The sequence below is a fragment of the Megalobrama amblycephala genome, linkage group LG14, assembly GCF_018812025.1.
Source record: "Megalobrama amblycephala isolate DHTTF-2021 linkage group LG14, ASM1881202v1, whole genome shotgun sequence".
NCBI classification, from domain to species: Eukaryota; Metazoa; Chordata; class Actinopteri; order Cypriniformes; family Xenocyprididae; genus Megalobrama; species Megalobrama amblycephala.
In genome coordinates, this window is record NC_063057.1 from 40,117,428 (window position 1) to 40,139,191 (window position 21,764).

The 21,764-nt window shown below is 38.2% G+C and overlaps 1 protein-coding gene across 1 annotated transcript in view; it reads right to left on the reverse strand.

Moving 5' to 3' along the window:
* Positions 1–3,413: 3,413 nt before the first annotated feature.
* The window catches only part of LOC125244473 (zinc finger protein 850-like), a 34,485-nt gene continuing 16,134 nt past the window's right edge, over positions 3,414–21,764 (reverse strand). Inside the window, exon 4 of the mRNA XM_048154551.1 lies at positions 3,414–4,986. Within this exon, the coding sequence (XP_048010508.1) occupies positions 3,605–4,986 (1,382 nt within the window). The 3' untranslated portion in view covers positions 3,414–3,604. The remainder of the gene's footprint in view (positions 4,987–21,764) is intronic.

Here is a 21,764-nt window from a genome sequence, read left to right on the forward strand (position 1 = left end):
TAGCCTTATTGCTTATACAAGTTTGAATGCATTTACAAGTCAGTCTTGCTGGAGTAGTCGTTCTGAGGACAAGAGGAAAGCAAAGAAATGTTAGTTCCATTTCACACAATATGCAAACAATCATGCTGCCATTTTCTTCAGAACTTTTTAAAAATCATGAATGTGATTTGAAATAAATTACTTTAGCTGCTTTTGTGTACCCTCACACTTTCTGCAGGGCAAAACAAATTGTTGCAGAAGCAGGCCATGATGTGCTCTCATGTTTGAAGGCTGGATTTGAGGAACGCAAGCTGTGTTACTTTCCAGCTTTGCGGTACTGGAGTGCCAAGGGTAATAAAAAGGTGAGCTGGAATTTCAAAGATTTCTGGGAGGTACACAGTAACAGCAAAATGCCATCAATAGAGGTGCGGGCAGTGAGCCTTGTTGGTGATGTGTGCCTTGACATGGAGATGCAGGGTTTGTGTTTCGGACGGAATACCCAGAGGTACATGGATCATGGCATGCCTTGGGTCAAAGCTGTGCTCGGGAGGCTGCCCAAAATTCTGGACCACGATGACTTGGTTAAAGTCATGACATTTGTCAGCTGTATTGGAATGATTCAAAATGGCGAGTTCATTAGCTTCGATCAGCTGCGAGTGCTTGTGGAGGAGATTCTAGTCACCCAGGCACATCTGTGGTCATTACAGGTGTTGTTACGTTTTTTGCTGCCCAAGGTTTATGGGTTTAAACTCTGGGCTTTGCATGAGTCAATACCTTATAAACTAAAGATTGCAGCTGTTGCAGATCAAAAAACAGCAGAGAAGAGAGATTCACCTGAAAGGGTGTGTGAAGAAGTGGATGAGGCAGTTATGGACATTGATTGTCCTACTGAGGTGCAAAATGTGAAGAAGCTTCTGCCTTGTTTTTTGCCTGCAAACTGCTCCCTTGTGTGGAACAGCCTGGAGCTTTCATTGATAGATGTAGACCCTTAATTGCGTCCGAAAGATGCATACAATAAATATGTGAAGGAGTGCGAGAGGTTGATGGTTGCTGTGCGCAGCTATCGCGCATTCTACCAAAAAAGGCAGAAAATGCTGCACTGAACTGGTTAGACATCTAAGTTAGGCTTTGAAGGTGCTGGTGGTGGGGTAGGGTTAGTGAAGTGTTTTGGTCATGTGTGTGTTTTATTTTGCGTAGTATTAGATTATATATAGGGTATGTTCATTGTTATAGATTAGTAGTTCTGTCATTACTAGCTAAGTCAGGGTTAGGTGTAGGTTATGTGTGTTATTTGTAAAAAAAAACAACAAAAAAAAACCTTAACTTAATTATTTTTAAGGGTTACTTAGCATGTGCTGTAGTATCACACCTACAAAAAAAAAAAAAATTATAAATATAAGATATTGGTAAGGTCTTCATCTAACCAGGAAGAAGATAAATACTTCACATGTTGTTTGCCATGTCAGCCCTGTTTCTTTTTCATTGAACAAAAAGAATGTCAAGAGCTAAGACAACACCAGAAAAGCAGACTTTTTCAACACTCCAGTGAACTAATGTCATTGTCTAGAGCAGGGGTCTCCAAACTCAGTCCTGGAGGGCCACTGTCCTGGGGTGCGTTTCCCAAAGCGAACTATGGTCGTAAGTTCCATCGTTTCCAATAGAGTTCAATGGGACTTACAACCATAGTCACCAACGATGCTTTTGGGAAACTCACCCCTGGAGAGTTTAGCTCCAACCCCAATTAAACACACCTGAACCAGCTAATCAAAGGTCTAATTAGGCATACTACAAACTTCCAGGCAGCTTTGTTGAGGCAAGTTGGAGCTAAACTCTTCAGGACAGTGGCCCTCCAAAACCGAGTTTGGAAACCCTTGATCAAGGGCATGAAGTCCATCAATCCCTACTGCAGATTTTGTTTTAAGCATCACAGTGTGAAAACCCTGTGGTCAGAGACATTGGCACCAGTTTTCAAAACTATGGGCTACTGTCGTTTTGAAGATTGCCCATTTAATGTACATGTTGAGTCACTGATGAAAGCACCCTGAAAGCAGTGGTGGTTTTCTCTGGAGGTGATTTCTACAATAACCTGGAAACAAAATGACCTGAGTTTCATTTGGAGTCTATGCAAACAATTCCACAACTGGTCATCATGACACTCTGTCTTCTACAAAAGATGTAGGATATAGAGTACCTGGATGCAACAGAGTGTGTAATTCAGAAAGAGAGAGAGCAGAAGGTCCAACATATTTCGTGTATGAGCTGGTTGGAAGAAATCCATCCAAGGGTGCATCACCTTTACCTGTGGCAACTTATGTCACATGCGACCACACAACAGCATCTGTGACTCACTTCCTGCAAGCTTTTCAAATTGACCTTATCAGGATGTATGGAAATGGGGCAAACAAAAGGCCAGTCATGATTATATGTGATGGCTCCCTTGTGCTTATTCAGTCCATTTCTATTACATTCTGCAGAAAAGGTCTGGAGGATCTGCTGCACAAGTACCCAGGTGAAAAAAAGTACACTTCTACAATGTACTTAAAGTGCTCTATTTTTGCGCACTAATTTTGTATTTAATATACTAAACATTCTTCTTTAATACTACTTAAGATCATCTTAAGAACATCTAAGTGTACTCAACTGTGCTATTTTGAGACAGCAAGAAATATGAACTAAAATGTGCTTTTTATATACTCTCTGTATTTAAAAAATATATTTAGATACCACTTGTAGTACACTATGGGTTCAAATGTATAAGTGGTATCTAAATACATTGTTTAAACACTTTCTTTCTCATTTGTTCCTGAATTTCTTTGGATCTCAACATGATGTGCAGCTTTTGAGGATCTTTTGGTCTACTTCACTTTGTCAGGCAGGTCCTATTTAAGCGATTTCTTGATTGTGAACAGGTGTGGCAGTAATCAGGCCTGGGAGTGGCTAGAGAAACTGAACTCAGGTGTGATAAACCACAGTTGAGTTATGTTTTAAAAAGAACCTTTTCACACAGGGCCATGTGGGTTTGGATTTAGTTTTCCCTTCATAATAAAAACCTTAATTTAAAAACTGCATGTTGTGTGTACTTGTGTTATCTTTGATTCATATTTAAATTAGTTTGTATTAGAGAAATCTAATACATTGGTGAGCCACCCACTAGACTGCTCAGCCAAATACAAGTCTACGATAGTAGACCTACTATTGGTCTGTGGTGATTATGTGATAGGTAGGTGTGCTCTGGGGCTCCACCTTCTTTAATGAGGGCTGCTTCATTATAGAAATTTAAGTTGTATTTCTATTGAAAGTGACATGTTTAATACTGTAAAGCTGCTTAATTTAAAGCAATCTACTGTATAAATGTGATGTGATGTGACTGGGGAGCTGAACTGCAGATCTGGTACAAACATATCCACATCACTATGATCTGAAGCTTTCACAACTGCACTTTTCCCACTGCATTTATTTTGTTACTGAAAGAAAAATGCACAGCACATATTTACACATTCATATAAATGCCACTCGAGATGTTCACTTAAGTCCACTGCTACGAAGCAAAGACTGAAAAATAACTTTGCAGTGAGTATATCAGGGCTTTCAGGGCTGGTACAAGACCTCTCTATAACGAAAACTCTTATGTGAACCTTGAGTGAAGGCTCATGTGGTACTTTAAGGTTCCTTTATATCTAAAACTCTTTCCACATCGATCACATATGAACGAATTATCTCCAGTGTGAATTCTCTTGTGCATGTTAAGGGTTCCTGGTTGGTTAAAACTTTTTGTGTGAATTCTCATGTGGCCTTTAAGGTGGCCTTTTAGTCTAAAACTTTTTCCACAATGAGTGCAAGTGTAAGGCTTCTCTCCAGTGTGAATTCTCATGTGCATGTTAAGGGTTCCTGATTGGTTGAAACATTTTCCACATTGTTGGCAGCAGAAAGGGAGCTCTCCAGTGTGAATTCTCATGTGGTCTTTAAACGGACCTTTGCGACTGAAGCTCTTTCCACACTGAGGGCATGTGTAGGGTTTCTCTCCTGTGTGAATTCTCATGTGGTCTTTAAGGTGTCCTTTTAGTTTGAAACTCCTTCCACACTGAGGGCAGGTGAAAGGCTTCTCTCCAGTGTGAATTCTCATGTGTGTGTTAAGGATTGCTTTTTGCTTGAAACTTTTTCCACATTGTTGGCAGGTGAAAGGCTTCTCTCCAGTGTGAATTCTTATGTGGTCTTTAAACGGTCCTTTGCGACTGAAACTTTTTCCACACTGAGGGCATGTGTAGGGTTTCTCTCCTGTGTGAATCCTCATATGGTCTTTAAGGTGTGCTTTTAGTTTGAAACTTTTTCCACATTGTTGGCATGAGAAAGGGAGCTCTCCTGTGTGAATTATCATATGGACTTGAAGGTGTCCTTTTAGTTTGAAACTTTTTCCACACTGAGGGCAAGTAAAAGGCTTCTCTTCAGTGTGAATTTTCATGTGGTAATTAAGTCGTCCTTTTCGGTTAAAACTTTTTCCACAATGTTGGCAGCTGAAATGCTTCTCTTCAGTATGAATGCTCATGTGGCAATTAAGACTTCTTTTTAGCTTAAAAACTTTCCTACACTGTTGGCAGGTGTAAGACTTCTCTCTAGAGTGAATTCCCATGTGCCTTTTCAAGTTTCCTTTTCGAGTGAAACTTATTCCACACTGTTGGCAGAAATAACAGCTCTCTCCAGTGTGAACGTTCATGTGGACTTTAAGGTTTCCTTTTCGGTTGAAACTCTTACCACACTGTTGGCAGGTGTAAGGCTTCTCTCCGGTGTGAACTCCCATGTGGACTTCAAGGTTTTTACGCTGACTGAAACTCTTTCCACACTGCTTACAGATGAAATTACTTCTAGTCTCTCTTTTTTGTGAGGATGTCTTTTCAGTCTGTGAGCAACTAAAAGATTTTTCTTCATTTATGAAATCATGCCGTTTCTCATACAGATCTTTCTCCTTCATGTCATTCAGATCTTGACCCTCCTCTTCCAGCGCCATCAGGTCTAAGGCAAAAAAAGACAAAAAAAGTTAGCCCCAGTTTAAATGACACAAAGCAACAGACATTAAGGGTGTACTCACACTAGGCATGATTTCTTTGTATAACGAACAAATTTTGTTTTGCCCTCAGTTCACAGATAAGGTTTGTACTGTAAATATTAGGGGTGTCACGAGATCTCGCGAGACTAAAGTGTGACGAGATTTCTCATTGAGGCGAAAAGTAGTCTCGTGATGTTGCCATGAGTGTTAGGATGATTAGGAAAGAATATGCCACCGCTACATTTACATTACGCCCCCACTGTCCTTTTGCTTTGTGTTTAAATAAAAAAACATTTAATTAAGTTGGATAACGGTCGCCGCCACTCCATATTTAAAGAGTTACGCGCAATCGCTGAAAGGTATTTCAATACCTGCATTTTGAAAGCGGCTCCCTGATGCATGCAAATATCTCTCAATATGAAAGCTATTTTAGGCTGGGCAGTGTAGTTGTAACCATCTCTTAGATCTGAATCAAAGAAAAAGTTGATCTTATTTGCACTTTGAATATTGAGAAGGTGCGATTATGGTTGCACTTATTGTAAAGTGTTACTATAAAAACGAATAACAGTTTTCTCTAAATCTTATTAAGCACAAACAGTAAGGTTTCATTTGTTAACATTATTTAATGCACTGTGAACTATCATCAACTAACAATGAATGACTATTTTTATTAACTAACATAAACAAAGATTAATAAATACTGTAGCAAATATGTTGCTCATTGTTAGTCATTGTAAAGTGTTACTATTTTTATTTATACTGTTTTATTTCTATGATCAGTTTGTGGAAAAGAGATCAGTTAGGAGGTCAAAAGTTGTAGAAGCTCGTAAATCATGTGCAGTAAGGTCTGAAGAGACTGAAATCATACAGAAGAGAGGTCAGTCAGTTGAGTTAGTGGCAAAACGTTTTACAGTGCTTGAGTATTGTTGTCTTTTACTGCATATGATAATTCATACTCAGAAAGTAGAACTGAATGACATTCATTATAAGATGATTAGTTAAAACATTTCGAACACACCTGCAGAATATTTTTCCTAGTAATGTATTTCACCATTGAGAATTTCTTAAAAATAGTGTGTAAAAATCTTGTCTCGTCTCGTGAGATACCCATCTCGTCACACCCCTAGTAAATGTTTGATTATTAAAGGTGTGATATTTTTTTCCTAAAGAAAGAGTGATCCAACATGACATAGCTCATTTTAAGCAGTTATTTTATCAATGGTTTGTGATATTTCTTACAGATTTCTGCTCGTTGTAAATCAGATAAATTAGCACAGTACAAGTACATTTATTTGAATGCATTAATGAGAGAGCGATTGCGGGTTGTGTGAATTAGTCATACCATCTCTCTATTAATTGTGAAGCTGTGGGTTGCAAGTAGTTACTTCAAAAGTAAAAAAATATACTAAAGATAAAGATACTTTACTGATAAATCATAGGACAGTAGCTCAATATAATTATGCACATGCGTTGGTCTAAAATCACTTGAATGTCCAAAGTGGCAAGCCTTAAAACACATACAGTTGAAAAAGTTTAGTGAAGACGCAAAGTGAAATTTACTGTCTGTGTGTTGTCTGAGTATTTAAGTTTGCCTCCTTGTTGCTTCCATGCCGCTGACTGGACAGGCGGCCTACACACGCGGTAGTATGTTTTTAAGGGGAAAGTATTAACAGGATTAAATAACCAACATGGGAAAATTATGTTGGTTAGAGGTTCTGAATTTGATTAATCATCCAGCCCTAATATCCCTTACCCAACAAGCAAACTATGAGTTACAGTTCTTTAGCTCCATAATCCCTAAACCAGGTACTGGTTACCATAGAAGCAAAAGATTTCACATCAGCAAGATGAGACCGAAGGAACCTGTGACCAAAAGGAATTTTAGAGAGTTGCACTCTCACTTATCGAAGTTTCCCATCTCTAGATTTTCCTTTTTTATTGTTTTTGCCTATGGATTAATTCATACTTTTTTGAAATAGTGTTTTAGAATTGCTTACTGTAGTTAACAAAGATCACATGTATAACAAGTTTAGTATCTATGATCTGCAATCATTTAACACACATGACTGCAAATCCTCTTATGAGACAGACACCATCATTAAGTTTGCAGACAATTGTTGTAGGCAGAATAACCAAAAACAACAAATCAGCCTACAGAGCAGCGGTCAAGAACTAAGAGAGCTGGAGCCGAAATAACAACTTGATCCTCTATGCAACAAAGATGACGGAGAAGATCCTGGACTTCAGAGGGCTGAAACCCTCTGCACATTGCTCCATAGACATTAATGGTGAGAGAGTGAAGGTGGTGCAGAGTTTTAAATACCTGGGAGTTCATATCAGCCAGGATGCGACATGGACTGCCAACACCTCAAAGATGGTAAAAATAAAAAAGGTCACCTAAGACTTTACTTTTTGAGGTTGTTGAAGAAAGCATCACTTCCACAACAGCTGCTGGTGAACTTCTACAGGTCGGTAATTGAATCTTTCATCACTTACTGCATTGCAGCATGGTACTCTGGCTGTACTCTAGAAAACAGTAAGTCTCTTCAGCGTATTATAAATATGGAAGAGAGTGGCCACACAAACAAGATGGAAGAGCCAAACAAAAAGAATGAAGAGAACACTAGCAAGACTGCAGAGGAAAAAATAAAATATTGAAAGACCATATCAGAATTGCATTGGAGGCTTGTGGTCAGTTGCTTTAGCCTCTGTGATATAAAATGGCCTATATCTCACAAACTATCTTTAAGACATTGAATGTTTCCTACTGGAGTTTTTACAGTAGTCCATGTAGACGTCTTGTAGAGATTTCGTGAGAACTTGTCACTGCATCTTCGAAATTCAAATGGATCAAAGAACCGGAGACTGAAACTTCTGAGAAAATGCTTCCTTATCTGTTTGACCGGTCACAGGAATCCTCACTACTGACCAAGTGTTGTCATCATCTCCAGGAGTGATCCTGTACAGAGATGATGATGAGATCACAGAAGGGAAATGTGTGATTGCTCAATATGATGGCAAGCCATTCTTTGGCCAGATCATGGCAATTTATGGAGATGACATACAAATTAATTGCACAATCCAGAAAGGTGAGAAGAATTCATTTGTGTGGCTGGAGAAACCTGACTGCATTTACTATTCACGCCAGAAGATAATTGGTGTCATTTGAACCAGAGCAAATGCATTGTGCTGCTCGACTCACATCTTTTGATTGGCTAATGTTCAATCAGTAAAGGCACTTCCATCACCTCAAACATGGACTCATTAAATTGTGTCATTTTGTTGATGTTTTTTAAAAAATGGTTAATGATGTTGTTTGCATCAAAATTACAGTGGTGTGAATAAGTGCCCCCTTCCTGATTTTTTTTTTTTTTTTTTGCATGTTTGTCACACTTTAATGTTTCAGATCATCAAACAAATTTAAATATGAATCAAAGATACCCCAAGTAAACACAACATGCAGTTTTTAAATAAAGGTTTTTATTATGAAGGGAAAACTAAATCCAAATCCACATGGCCCTGTGTGGAAAAAATGCTTGCCACCTAAATCTAATAACTGGTTGGGCCACCATTAGCAGCAACAACTGCAATCAAGCATTTGAGATAACTTGGAATGAGTCTGTTACAGCGCTGTGGAGGAATTTTGGCCCACTCATTTTTGCAGAATTGTTGTAATTCAGCCACATTGGAGGGTCAGAGCATGAACTGCCTTTTTAAGGTCATGCCACAGCATCTCAATAGGACTGAGGTCAGGACTTTGACTAGGCCACTCCAAAGTCTTCATTTTGTTTTTCTTCAGCCATTCAAAGGTGGACTTGCTGGTGTGTTTTGGATCATTGTCCTGCTGCAGAACCCAAGTTCACTTCAGCTTGAGGTCACGAACAGATGGCTGGACATTGTCCTTCAGGATTTTTTGGTAGACAGCAGAATTCATGGTTCCATTTATCACAGCAATTCTTCCAGGTCCTGAAGCAGCAAAACAGACCCAGACCATCACACTACCACCACCACCACCACCATATTTTACTGTTGATATGTTCTTTTTCTGAAATGCTGTGTTACCTTTATGCCAGACATAATGGGACACACACCTTCCAAAAAGTTCAACTTTTGGGGAAAATACTGACTGATGAGACAAAAGTCTTGGGGATAATCAACATGTTTTCTGGCAAAACTAAGATGAGCCTTTATGTTCTTTTTGCTCAGCAGCGATTTGTGTCTTGGAACTCTGCCATACAGGCCATTTTTGCCCAGTCTCTTTCTTATGGTGGAGTCATGAACACTGACCTTAACTGAGGCAAGTGAGGCCTGCAGTTCTTTGGTTGTTGTTGTGGGGTCTTTTGTGACCTGAATTAGAAATGGCTTTATAACCTTTTCCAGACTGATAGATCTCTATTACTTTCTCATTTGTTCCTGAATTTCTTTGGATCTCAACATGATGTGCATCTTTTGGTCTACTTCACTTTGTCAGGCAGGTCCTATTTAAGTGATTTCTTGATTGTGAACAGGTGTGGCAGTAATCAGGCCTGGGTGTGGCAAGAGAAACTCAACTCAGGTGTTATAAACTAGAAGTTAATTTATGTTTTAACAGCGGGGGCAAGCACTTTTTCCACACAGGGCCATGTGGATTTGGATTTTATTTTCCCTTCATAATAAAAACCTTTATTTAAAAACTGCATGTTGTGTTTACTTGTGTTATCTTTGATTCATATTTAAATTTGTTTGATGATCTGAAAGTGTGACAAACATGCAAAAAATAAAATCAGGAAGGGGGCAAGTACTTTCACACCACTGTATATGTTCTTTCATAAACAAATGAATTACATTAAAAAAAGATGGTGTTAGAATTGTAAAATTCATTTTTGTTGATAAATGTTGTTAAAAAAAACACATCTAGTAAAAATATAGTTTGTATCAAAAGTAATCTTTCTTCTTTGACATGTCCAAAGTTAAATAAAAGCACTTTAACTTAATACCTCTCACTTTCTCTTTAATACAATAACTACCCTGTCCTTTAGTGTGACAATGTCCTGGTGTGACACGCATAAAAGAACCGCAGATTTGTCTTTATCTCAAAATATCTTAAAGAACAGTTAAGTATTGCAGTAATGGAGATATAATCATCACTCACCTTAAAATGGTATAATTTTCAGCAGTTTTAAAAGGATGACAGCAATTATTGAAAAAAATAACGTTATTCATAATGTCATAAATAAATAGCACTACATGAAGCTATAGATGTTAGTGACCCCCAATATTTTCTCAAACATCAGACTTCAAACTACAAAAATTTGTATATTTTTCTTCAAAAAGCGTTTTTTTTTTTTTTTTTAAATAATTTTTCACGGCCTATTTGTCAACTACCATAACATGTGTGAGCTTTGGATGAGTACACAATCTTCTCACAGCACATGCGTCTTGCACTTAAATGTTACAAATTGGCAAGGCTTAAATGAGTTTAGTTTAACCCTATAGTTCTCTTCGGTCAAAAATGACCAAAAACATTTACGTTTTGAAATAAAAATTTATCATTTAATTCATTGGAATGGGATGAAACTTGGTGACTTTTGTTGCATTAGCTATGTGAACAAAAAAAATCATGGACGTGATTCGGATATGTTAAAGAGTCATAAAAAATAGTCACACTTGTCTCCTTCGCGGTCAAAAATGACCGCCAAAGTAAATTAATGGGAAATACAAAAAAACAAACAAATTCAGAGACACTTTGGTGGTACAAACTACAAATCAGCCAAAAAAAAACTGCACAGAAATGAAGTGGGGACACTCTAAAATGTCAGATCATACCCAGCATTAAGATGTGATAAAACATACCTGTTCATTTTTGTTACATTTTTATTGATTCATTTTTTTGATGTTATGTGTAACAAAATGTTCACCTGTGTTCAGGTTTGACTGTTGTAAAATTAATGCAAAAATGGACACTTCAAATTAACATTTCAAACAAAAACCTTGACAAAAAGTAGTCTTTGAGAATGTCCAAGTATAAATCCAATTCCACAACTCAATAAAAAAAGTATTTGTCTAAAAACACTAGATAATTTATAAGGCACTTTAAATACAACTATCTAGTAATCTAGTGGTTACAATATGGCATTACAATAGTTTTTCTTTTTTTTCCTCCCACCAGATGGCACTAATCTATCTTCAGTTACATTGGGAGCTACATTTTAAAGGGTTAGTTCACCCAAAAATGAAAATTATGTCATTAATGACTCGCCCTCATGTCGTTCCAAACCCGTAAGACCTCTGTTCATCTTCGGAACACAGTTTAAGATATTTTAGATTTAGTCCGAGAACTTTCTGTTCCTCCATTGAAAATGTATGTACGGTATACTGTCCATGTCCAGAAAGGTAATAAAAACATCATCAAAGTAGTCCATGTGACATCAGTGGGTTAGTTAGAAGTTTTTGTAGCATCAAAAATACATTTTGGTCCAAAAATAACAAAAGCTATGACTTTATTCAGCATTGTCTTCTCTTTCGGGTCTGTTGTCAATCTGCGTTCACGACTCCGCAGTGATGCTGCTGACATAATGTCATCTCATCTGCTGAATGTTCCACATGTTCCAGCTGCGGCATTACTGGGCTCTCAAGTCTCACGTATTGAGCATGACAGTCACTCATTTCGATCTTTTGTCACGCACTCCCGACCAGAGATAAGCACTCGAGTCGCATTTTAACAGACTTCAGACTCGGACTCGACCTGAAATGACTTAAGACTTGACTCGGCACAAAAGACTCGGAATATTTTAAAAACGACAAGTCTTTTACCCTTAACTACTGATATAATAAATAAAGAATTTGTGTTGTGTTTAAATGGTTTTATAATATCTGCGTCACATATATTTCCTTATGTGTCATGGTAGATTGCACTCTTGTCATAGAATTTGATTACATATGTCCGTGCACGTAAACTCTGAAATGTCATAATAAGAGTCCCATGCAACATGACGGGAGCCACCGTGCCATATGTTCTTTCGTTTGGTTTATTATCACGTCAGATCAGTTAGATGCACAGAATGTGGGAAAACAATTAAAGACACTGGAACATCATCATCAAATTTTATGAGACATTGCATCCACAAAGGTTAGTCACATTAACTCACACAATTAGCTATTATACTGTGGTGTAGCTGCAAAGCTCTTTTGAATTGTCAGCCTGTTAAAATATGAACAAAAAAATCTAGACTTTAAACCTAGCACTACGTTTTATCAATCTTCGTATTATTTGCAGCTTTTCTATTTCTTAATGTGTGTCCATAAGAGAGATAGAAAAGAGAGAGATAGAAAGAGATGTTAATCCATTTATTACTTAAAGCTCATATTTTAACGTATCACAATCAGCATGTGTAGAGTTTCCAATTGACATTCTTAAACATTTCGAAGTTTGATATTTTTTGATAATGTCGTCAATAACAACAAAGCTGTATAACAAACCGTGACTCACAGGCGCCATCTTGTGTCCGTTTAGCGACTGTATTGAAAATGACTACTCGTGTTGCCAGGACGACTGTTTTGTACATTGTAATGGATTATAAAGTAACAAACAGGATGTACGTTATCCCTTACATCATATAATTTTGTCTATATAACACAACTAGGATAAAATATGGGATTTGAATATGAGATTTTTTTTTTTTTTTTAATGACTCGAGACTCGACTCGGACGTGTGACAAAAGACTCCAGACTTGACTCAGACTCCAGCTTAAAGACTTCAGACTTGACTCAGACTCCAGATAAAAGACTTGTGAACATCTCTGCTCCCGGCACACATTGTATTTCTCACACAGAAAAACTATTTTTCATGTATTTAATATGCGGCAGCGCCTAAAATGTATCTGGCCGCGCCGCTCTCTCTATGGAACCGGGCATGGAACCGCTCAGCCTTAGTCGAGCCTGCCACTTATCAGCCAATCAAAAAAAAGAAAGAGGCTACACAATAGCCAATCAGAAAATAGTACTATTGTATCTGGGTAAGATTTAACGCAACAACCAATGAAAAAAAAAGCATATCCTGGAATTTATAATGCTCGGAGCTCCACTTTGAGCACAGAGTAAGTCATGATCTCCTGTTTTAATGTTACAACTAATTCACAACTTTTAGACATGTTTGCGAAGGTTGTTTTGTTTACAGCGTGCATCTCCCTCAGACTGTAAACGATGCTCGGGCGCACCAAATAACACATCAGCAGCATCACTGCGGAGTCGTGAACGCAGATTGACAACAGACCCGAAAGAGAAGACAATGCTGAATAAAGTCGTAGTTTTTGTTATTTTTGGACCAAAATGTATTTTCGATGCTTCAGAAAATTCTAACTAACCCACTGATGTCACATGGACTACTTTGATGATGTTTCTATTACCTTTCTGGACATGGACAGTATACCGTACATACATTTTCAATGGGGGGACAGAAAGCTCTCGGACTAAATCTAAAATATCTTAAACTGTGTTCTGAAGATGAACGGAGGTCTTACGGGTTTGGAACGACATGAGGGTGAGTCATTAATGACATAATTTTCATTTTTGGGTGAACTAACCCTTTAAAGCTTTGGTCATTTTTGACCACGAAGAAGCCAAGTGTGACTCCTAACGAAGAGGACCAGAGGGTTAAACACAGATAGCAACGTGTGTAGTTCAGGGCTCACCTACGCTCGCGCCCAATCAACATCCGGTGATGACACTGTAAAATGACTGCTCATATGGAGCATGTGGCACTCGCAAACAAAGTTTAGGGGAAGCCAGAATGCGTATCCATCGACAGAAACTGTCGAACTGCGTGTGGCATCTGCGATATAGGGTGTTTTCACACCTATGGATCGCTTGTTTTGTTCCGAAACAGGGACTAAATTTGTTACAATGTTGCATTTTCTTCTTGGTTCGGTTCGCTTTCACATGGCAACATTTCAAAGCGTACCAAAATTCGTTCAGGCAAGTCACATGCGAGTACAACTGTCCTCTCATTGGTCAGAGTTTTCGCTGCGTCATCCATCAAAATAATGATTGACAAGCTAGCTTTCACATCGGATTGCTTTCACATCTCAAGCGAACCGCTCCAGAGTTCGTTTGAAAGCGTACCAAGACCACCTCTTCAAGCAGGTCTCGGTACGCTTGTTTGGTCCGCTTTTGGTGCACACCCGAGTGCGATTGCTGCTTTCACACCTGCCCAAACGAACCGCACCAAAGGGGGAAACCAACTCTGGTACGATTCAACCAAACTAAATGAGGCAGGTGTGAAAGTACCCATAGAGAGCAGAGAATTGTCAACACGCAACCATGTAGAGACAGAAATGACATGCCGCTGTGTAAATAAAAATAACACAAGGCTATTTAGTTTAATTAAAGAAAAAGGTAACCTTAAATGACTTCTGTTGAGATTTGGTGCTATATAGAAAATAAAATTAAATAAAAATTAAGTTGAACTTCAAGAGGGAAAAGTGTGTGTCTGATTGGTCCAGATGCTACATCTCATAGTACCCAGTTTAAAACAGAAAACAAAAAAATGTAAGCTTAACGGAAGTTACACCCATAGTCCGTGCCAAGAGTCATGGGGCATAGGAACTGTGAACTAACATGAACAAACAATGAACAACTGTATTTTCATTAACTAACATTAATGAAGATTAGTATATACAGTAACAAAAGTATTGCTCATGGTTAGTTCATGCTAGTTCATACAATAACTAATGTTTAACTAATGAACCTTAATGTAAAGTGTTACCAAAAATTGTGATGCTTAAAGTCATCATGAAATCAAATTTGACATATTTACTTTGTTAGTGCATATTACTAGTCTTGTGGTGAACAATTAATCCGTGCAAGTTAAAACACAGAAAAAAATTTTGGCGCGCTAATCTTTAATCTGAAAAGTTACTTCCGGTCTGGAATGGCGTTCCTTCACTGATGACGTCAGTTTGACGGCTTGGGTTGAAAACGTGTAAACCACTCCTCTGCAACCGTTCGTCTGCTATGAACGAGAGATGGAGAGGAGGAGTGCTGAAGTAAAACTCTGCCCTCTATTCAATATTCCGTTTCACCTGGAAATACGTCACTACACTGGAGAAGAGTCGTTTGCAATTTCCGGTTCACGGGGACTTTAAACTCGCCAATCACAATCTACTTATAATGTAATGACATTGTAGGTTTTTAATTCATTCTTATGATTTGAAAAACGAATAAACAAAAAAATAGGCTAAATTAACTACAGTGGAATTAAAACACACAAATGAACTATCCCAATAAAATGCCCTCATGTTTCAACTAAAGCGAATGATTAATGTGTGAGTTTATGACTGAGATCATCTTAAAGAATGAAACCAACCTGTTTGTTCTTCAGTTTCTTCATGTTTCACACTGAGTGTTTCTTCAATCTTCATGTCTTCATTCTCCTCTTTAATAAACTCCATCTTTATAATAGTGTCACATGGATCTCAGTAACTTCACCAGGAGTTTTCTGTATGTTTGAACTGTTTAAGATAAGAATAATTAACAGAAAGAAAAATAAAACCACTCTAAATCTCTGGGTGTGTCTGTCCGAGTCTGTCAGAGTAAGAGTTAATGGACTTAAATCACCTGATGAGACTAAAAACACTCAAAACTGAAATTACAAATTAATAAAAGAACTCAAATTATACAAACTCTATATTTAGTCATATTTTGTATTATTACATTTTCTATAGACAACATGTATTACATTACACAGATAAACATAAGCAGTTAATTAGTTATATTATTCATCTCACGTGTTTGTTTGTTTACATTTGGTTCAATTGACTCGGACTTTTGAGCGAAATGAGACGAACCTTTTCTATTACTCCACATTTTCTGTTACTGTGAATACACTTTACTAACAAAAACAACGTTTAATCTTGTTATTATATACACACAATACACAGTTGTCTATAAAGTGTCTCAATGTAAACACTGTAAATGACTACAAACACAAACCTTTCTTCAGTCGAATCACATCAGATGCCGGAGCACGGCGCAGTTTTTTGACGTCACGCCCCCACACCAAAATAAAAGTCCTGTCTGCACGTTAAAACTAATAGAAGTCTTCATACAGAAAAACATTCATATTGTTGATTTGTGGGATGAATCAGAGAATCAGAGCTTTTCCATGCCGTTTTTCAAGAGCTTCTGGCTTATATCTAAATGTAAGCAAGTGTGAACTGCTCTCAGTTCAATAATCTACAAAGCACTGATATTCTCAGTCAAGAATAAAGTAAAAATTCTTGGTCTTCACATTACAAAGGATTGTAAAGAACTTTTGAATATGTTAAACTTAAAATTGTGAAGTTTTAGATCAAAATTAAATGTTTGATTGCAGAGTGATCTAACTAATAGACATATCCATTTATTCAATCTTAATTTCTCCACAGAATATCAGGGCAATTAAATAAAATCAAATTTATTTGGTATTTAATATAATTAATTTTGTCAAGTTAACAAGTTCCCTATTAAGCTCTAAGATTTCCATTGATTAAGGGTGGACATTGATTTACAAACTTAATTTTACTCCCCACAATAACAGGTACATACTGAAAAGTAACAAAGGACTGAATAGAAATGAACATATGGTCTGTCTTTGATCTTATTAATAACGAGCAGTTTTGTTTAAAATATTTTTAGCTGTATAAAGGAATATGATTCACTAGATTAAAGTCATAGCCCGGTTACTTCAGTTGTTACTCCTCATCTACACTTATTAAGAGTAAATGTTGTTAAAGGATTAGTTCACTTTTAAATAAACTTTTCCTGATAATTTACTCACCCCATGTCATTCAAGATGTCCATGTCTTTCTTTCTTCGTTTGAAAAGAAATTAAGGTTTTTGATGAAAACATTCTTGTATTTTTCTCCATATAGTGGACTTCAATGGCCTCCCAATGTTTGAAGGTCAAAATTACAGTTTCAGTGCAGCTTTAAAGGGCTTTAAACGATACCAGACGAAACTGATGATTTTATTTAGATCAAAACCAAGATTGGATTTTGTGATCTAATCTGATTTCAAAATCCTTTTTCCCTTTTGACCAACCCATTTTCAAGATTTGATCCAATCCAGTCAGATTACTTTTGTATAACTGGCACTGAAAATCTTGCGGCACTGGTTTGGTTCTGATTAGGCCAAAAACAGGACTAGTTTGCAAAAGTAGGTTTCTAAAAAAAAAAAAAAACTTTGCTTGAGCGAGATGAAATCTGAGGACAAAAGATGGACAAAATTTGTCCCTTAAGAATTCCAACGATAAGCAGTGTGAGTAATACCAGCCCTCAAAGTTTCAGGTCTCTAAAGGCATGAACACACCAAGCCGAAGCCGACGAACTAATGGCGGCAAAAGCAGACTGCGGGGTTGGCTCATGTCGGCAGCGTCTGTGTCCAAAGTTGTCCTGACACACCAAACCAACATTCGACGGCCAAGTAGCACGTCCGTTCTGTGTCTGCGTAAGATGAAATGCATGTCTGAACCAGCAGGTGGCAGTAGCTGAACAGCCAATCAGAATGATCAGATGGCCCGATGGAACGACGAGCTCCAACGCCTATGTAAAAAGGACCAACTTCAGCTGACGGTGCAGAACACATTGAGAAAACGTAGTCAGTTGACGAACAAAAACGGCCTAATGGCCCAACGTCGGCTTGGTGTGAACCAAATGGCCCAGACATATGGCCCACAGAAACTGATGGTGTGAATGACAAAGAAACAGCAATGTTCAGAGCAGATTGCAGGGTAGATCGATGTCCTGTGGGAGGTCCTTAAGGCCTGTATACACCGGGACGAATAACGCATACGTTTATCGCCAGCATTTTTCAAGATGTTTTTTGTTCATACCCAATCGATTTTTACTGGCGATGCGCAGAGTGAACATGCAAATTCACTCCGACAGTATGTGGCGCTTAACGGTAGTGCAAATAAACATATTTATGATACTAATAAAGTTAAAGAAGATAAAAATGCAGATATAAAATGGCATATATACAGTGGGTACGGAAAGTATTCAGACCCCCTTACATTTTTCACTCATTGTTATATTGCAGCCATTTGCTAAAATCATTTAAGTTCATTTGTTTTCCTCATTAATGTACACACAGCACCCCATATTGACAGAAAAACACAGAATTGTTAACATTTTTACAGATTTGTTAAAAAAGAAAAACTAAAATAACAAATGGTATTCAGACCCTTTGCTGTGACACTCATATATTTAACTCAGGTGCTGTCCATTTCTTCTGATCATCCTTGAGATGGTTCTACACCTTCATTTGAGTCCAGCTGTGTTTGATTATACTGATTGGACTTGATTAGGAAAGCCACACACCTGTCTATATAAGACCTTACAGCTCACAGTGCATGTCAGAGCAAATGAGAATCATGAGGTCAAAGGAACTGCCTGAAGAGCTCAGAGACAGAATTGTGGCAAGGCACAGATCTGGCCAAGGTTACAAAAAAATTTCTGCTGCACTTAAGGTTCCTAAGAGCACAGTGGCCTCCATAATCCTTAAATGGAAGACGTTTGGGACGACCAGAACCCTTCCTAGAGCTGGCCGTCCGGCCAGAGCCTTGAGAAGAGCCTTGGCGAGAGAGGTAAAGAAGAACCCAAAGATCACTGTGGCTGAGCTCCAGAGATGCAGTCGGGAGATGGGAGAAAGTTGTAGAAAGTCAACCATCACTGCAGCCCTCCACCAGTCGGGGCTTTATGGCAGAGTGGCCCGACGGAAGCCTCTCCTCAGTGCAAGACACATGAAAGCTCGCCTGAAGGACTCCAAGACGGTGAGAAATAAGATTCTCTGGTCTGATGAGACCAAGATATAACATTTATATCAAGAACTGGCAGAGGACCCATAGTGTGCGTCTCAATCAGTTCCCTAGTTCAGTAGTCAGGGCACTGATCAGGGAGTTGGCCACATTCATTTACATGATATACTCATACACAACCTAGAAAGCTCAGGAGCTGATTGAGATGCAGGGATAGTCTGTAGGGGTCTTCCTCATCTACTTACGTCCTCTTCGTCGTCAAGAGGTGCGTTCCATTTGACCGTAAGTGGACTGCAAATTGGACTTCACAGGGTATTTCGCTACCTTAAGTAACATTCTATTCCGAAAGGGAGCGAACATGTTCAGTTCGAAGGGCACTGTGAATCACATAGGGAATATCGATACATCACTTCACAGGAAGTAGAGAAGTAAAATTACCCAACTGTCATTGTGCACCACGTCACCAGTCAGAACTACGATGGAGCAGAGCCGTTGAAAGACTTTTTAAACAGCTCTCTGATTGAGGAATTTATGTGTGTTTTGAGTATTCATACATTTTGTTATTCTTATACAAACAAAAGTAAAGGGTTATGGCGATGGGTGTTACATTTGCAGATTTTATTGTATGAATAGGCATGACAAAGTAAAAGTGTTGAAAAGCAACTGAGGCTCTGTCATTTTTTTTTTTTTTACGTTACCTCATGAGTGTTTACTATGTGGCTGCGCGTGGAAAAGAAAGTACACAAGATGAGACTCAGACCATGGATTAAGAATACATTTATACAGTTAACCAAATGAGAATTTATTTTCACATGGTATGACAATTCTAAAATAAATAATAATATCTATTTTTTTATATCATAATCTGCGCGACACCGTTGATGACTTTCTTTGATGATGTTTGCAGTGCTTTCCAAATGAGCGATTATTGTCAGCGAAGTCCACTTCAATGGATATACTGTGCTCAGGGAGTAGGGAGCAGTGAACACTGCGTAGGGACCCTGTCGAATGGAACGCAGATTTGGTATCAATGTGTGCTCGGCAAGACAGTTTTGTGCTTGAGCATCACCAAGTCGTGTTTTACTGCATCTCCAGGCACATTAACAAAAGCGCCACTCTCATTGTTCTGCCAGTTTTTAATGCGGCATGTAAAACCAAAAAACGAACCGAGGCATTTTTTAAACAATGATGCTTTTACGCCTCCCATTTTGTGTATCGGTGTGCACACTTACATTGGCGGCCTTTGTTTAGTCATGAGGCATTAAACGTCGGCAATAATCGCATACGATATTCGTTCTGGTGTGTACGGGCCATAACAGTGTTCTACTGTTTGTAGCCCTTTTGTCTTCATGTATAAAGTTCTGTCCCAGATATTTTGAAGAACAACACGCTGACATTGCTGCTGAAGAACTGTGCAACACTACTACCTTCAATAATTTTTCTCCCTACAAGAACTCTCATCAAGCTTACTTATTTTATGTATTAGAGAAATCTAATACATTCGTCGAAGAAGAGTGTGTAAAGAGCTATTCAAAAATAAAACGAGTAAACTCAGAAGCATGCCTTCTCCATCGTTTTTGATTCCTGTTCTCTTGGTGTATCTTCTGAACTATGTTGCAATGGTGGATGCACTATTATTCTTCTCTGATCCTGCCCAGGGAATGTCTGTTTGATGACACGATGTCTGTTAAAAGTATAGAAAACGTGTACTGTGCATATGTCAAACTTGGTTATCCGCGCACATCCGTGGTTTAGTATACTTTGAAAGATGTGCGGACGCGACTGCGCGTGAGATGCATCCGGGCGTGGAAAGTGAAGTACAGGTGCTGGTCATATAATTAGAATATCATCAAGAAGTTCATTTTTTTATTGTAAATTATTTTTAAAAATGAAACTTTCATATATTCTAGATTCCCTACATGTAAAGTAAAACATTTCAAAAGTTTTTTTTATTTTTTTTTATTTTTATGATTAGTGCGTACAGCTCATGAAAGTCCAAAATCCAGTATCTCAAAATATTAGAATATTTCCTAAGATCAATCAAAAAATGGATTTGCAAAACAGAAAAGTTCAAGTTCTTTAAAGTATGTTCATTTGTGCACGCAATACTTGCAAATGACTTGCTCCTAGCACAAATTACAGCATCAGTGAAGTGTGGCATGGAAGTGATCAGCCTGTGGCACTGCTGAGGCACTATTGAGCCTTCAGATCATCTGTATATTGTTGGATCGACTGTTTCTCATCTTTCTCTTGAAAATATCCCATAGATTCAGGTCAGGCATGTTGGCTGACCAATAAAGCACAGTAATATCATGGTCAGCAAACCACTTGGAAGTGGTTTTTGCACTGTGGGCAGGTGCTAAAGTCCTGCTGGAAAAGGAAATCAGCATCTCCACAAAGCTTGTCAGCAGATGGAAGCATAAAGTGCTCCAAAATCTCCTGGAAGATGGCTGCATTTACTTTGCACTTGATAAAACACAATAGACCAACACCAGCAGATGTCACGGCCCCCCCAAATCATTACGGACTTCAGAAACTTCACACTAGACTTAAGCAGCTTGGATTCTGTGCCTCTCCAGTCTTCCTTCAGACTCTGGGACCATGATTTCAACATGAAATGAACTTTTATCTGAAAATAGGACCTTCAACCACTGTTCACTGTCCAGTTCTTTTTCCTCCTTAACCCAGGTAAGATGCTTCTGATGTTATTTCTGTTTCAGAAGTGGCTTGGTAGTCCTTTTCCTGAAGATGTCTGAGTGTGGTGACTCTTGATGCGCTGACTCCGGCTTCATTCTACTCATTGTGAAGCTCTCCCAAGTGTTTGAATCTGCTTTACTTGACAGTATTCTCAAGCTTGTGGTCATCCCTGTTGCTTGTGCCTTTGCCTACCCAATTTCTTCCTTCCAGTCAACTTTGCATTTAATATGCTTTGATACATCACTCTGTAAACAGCCACCCCATTCAGTAATGAC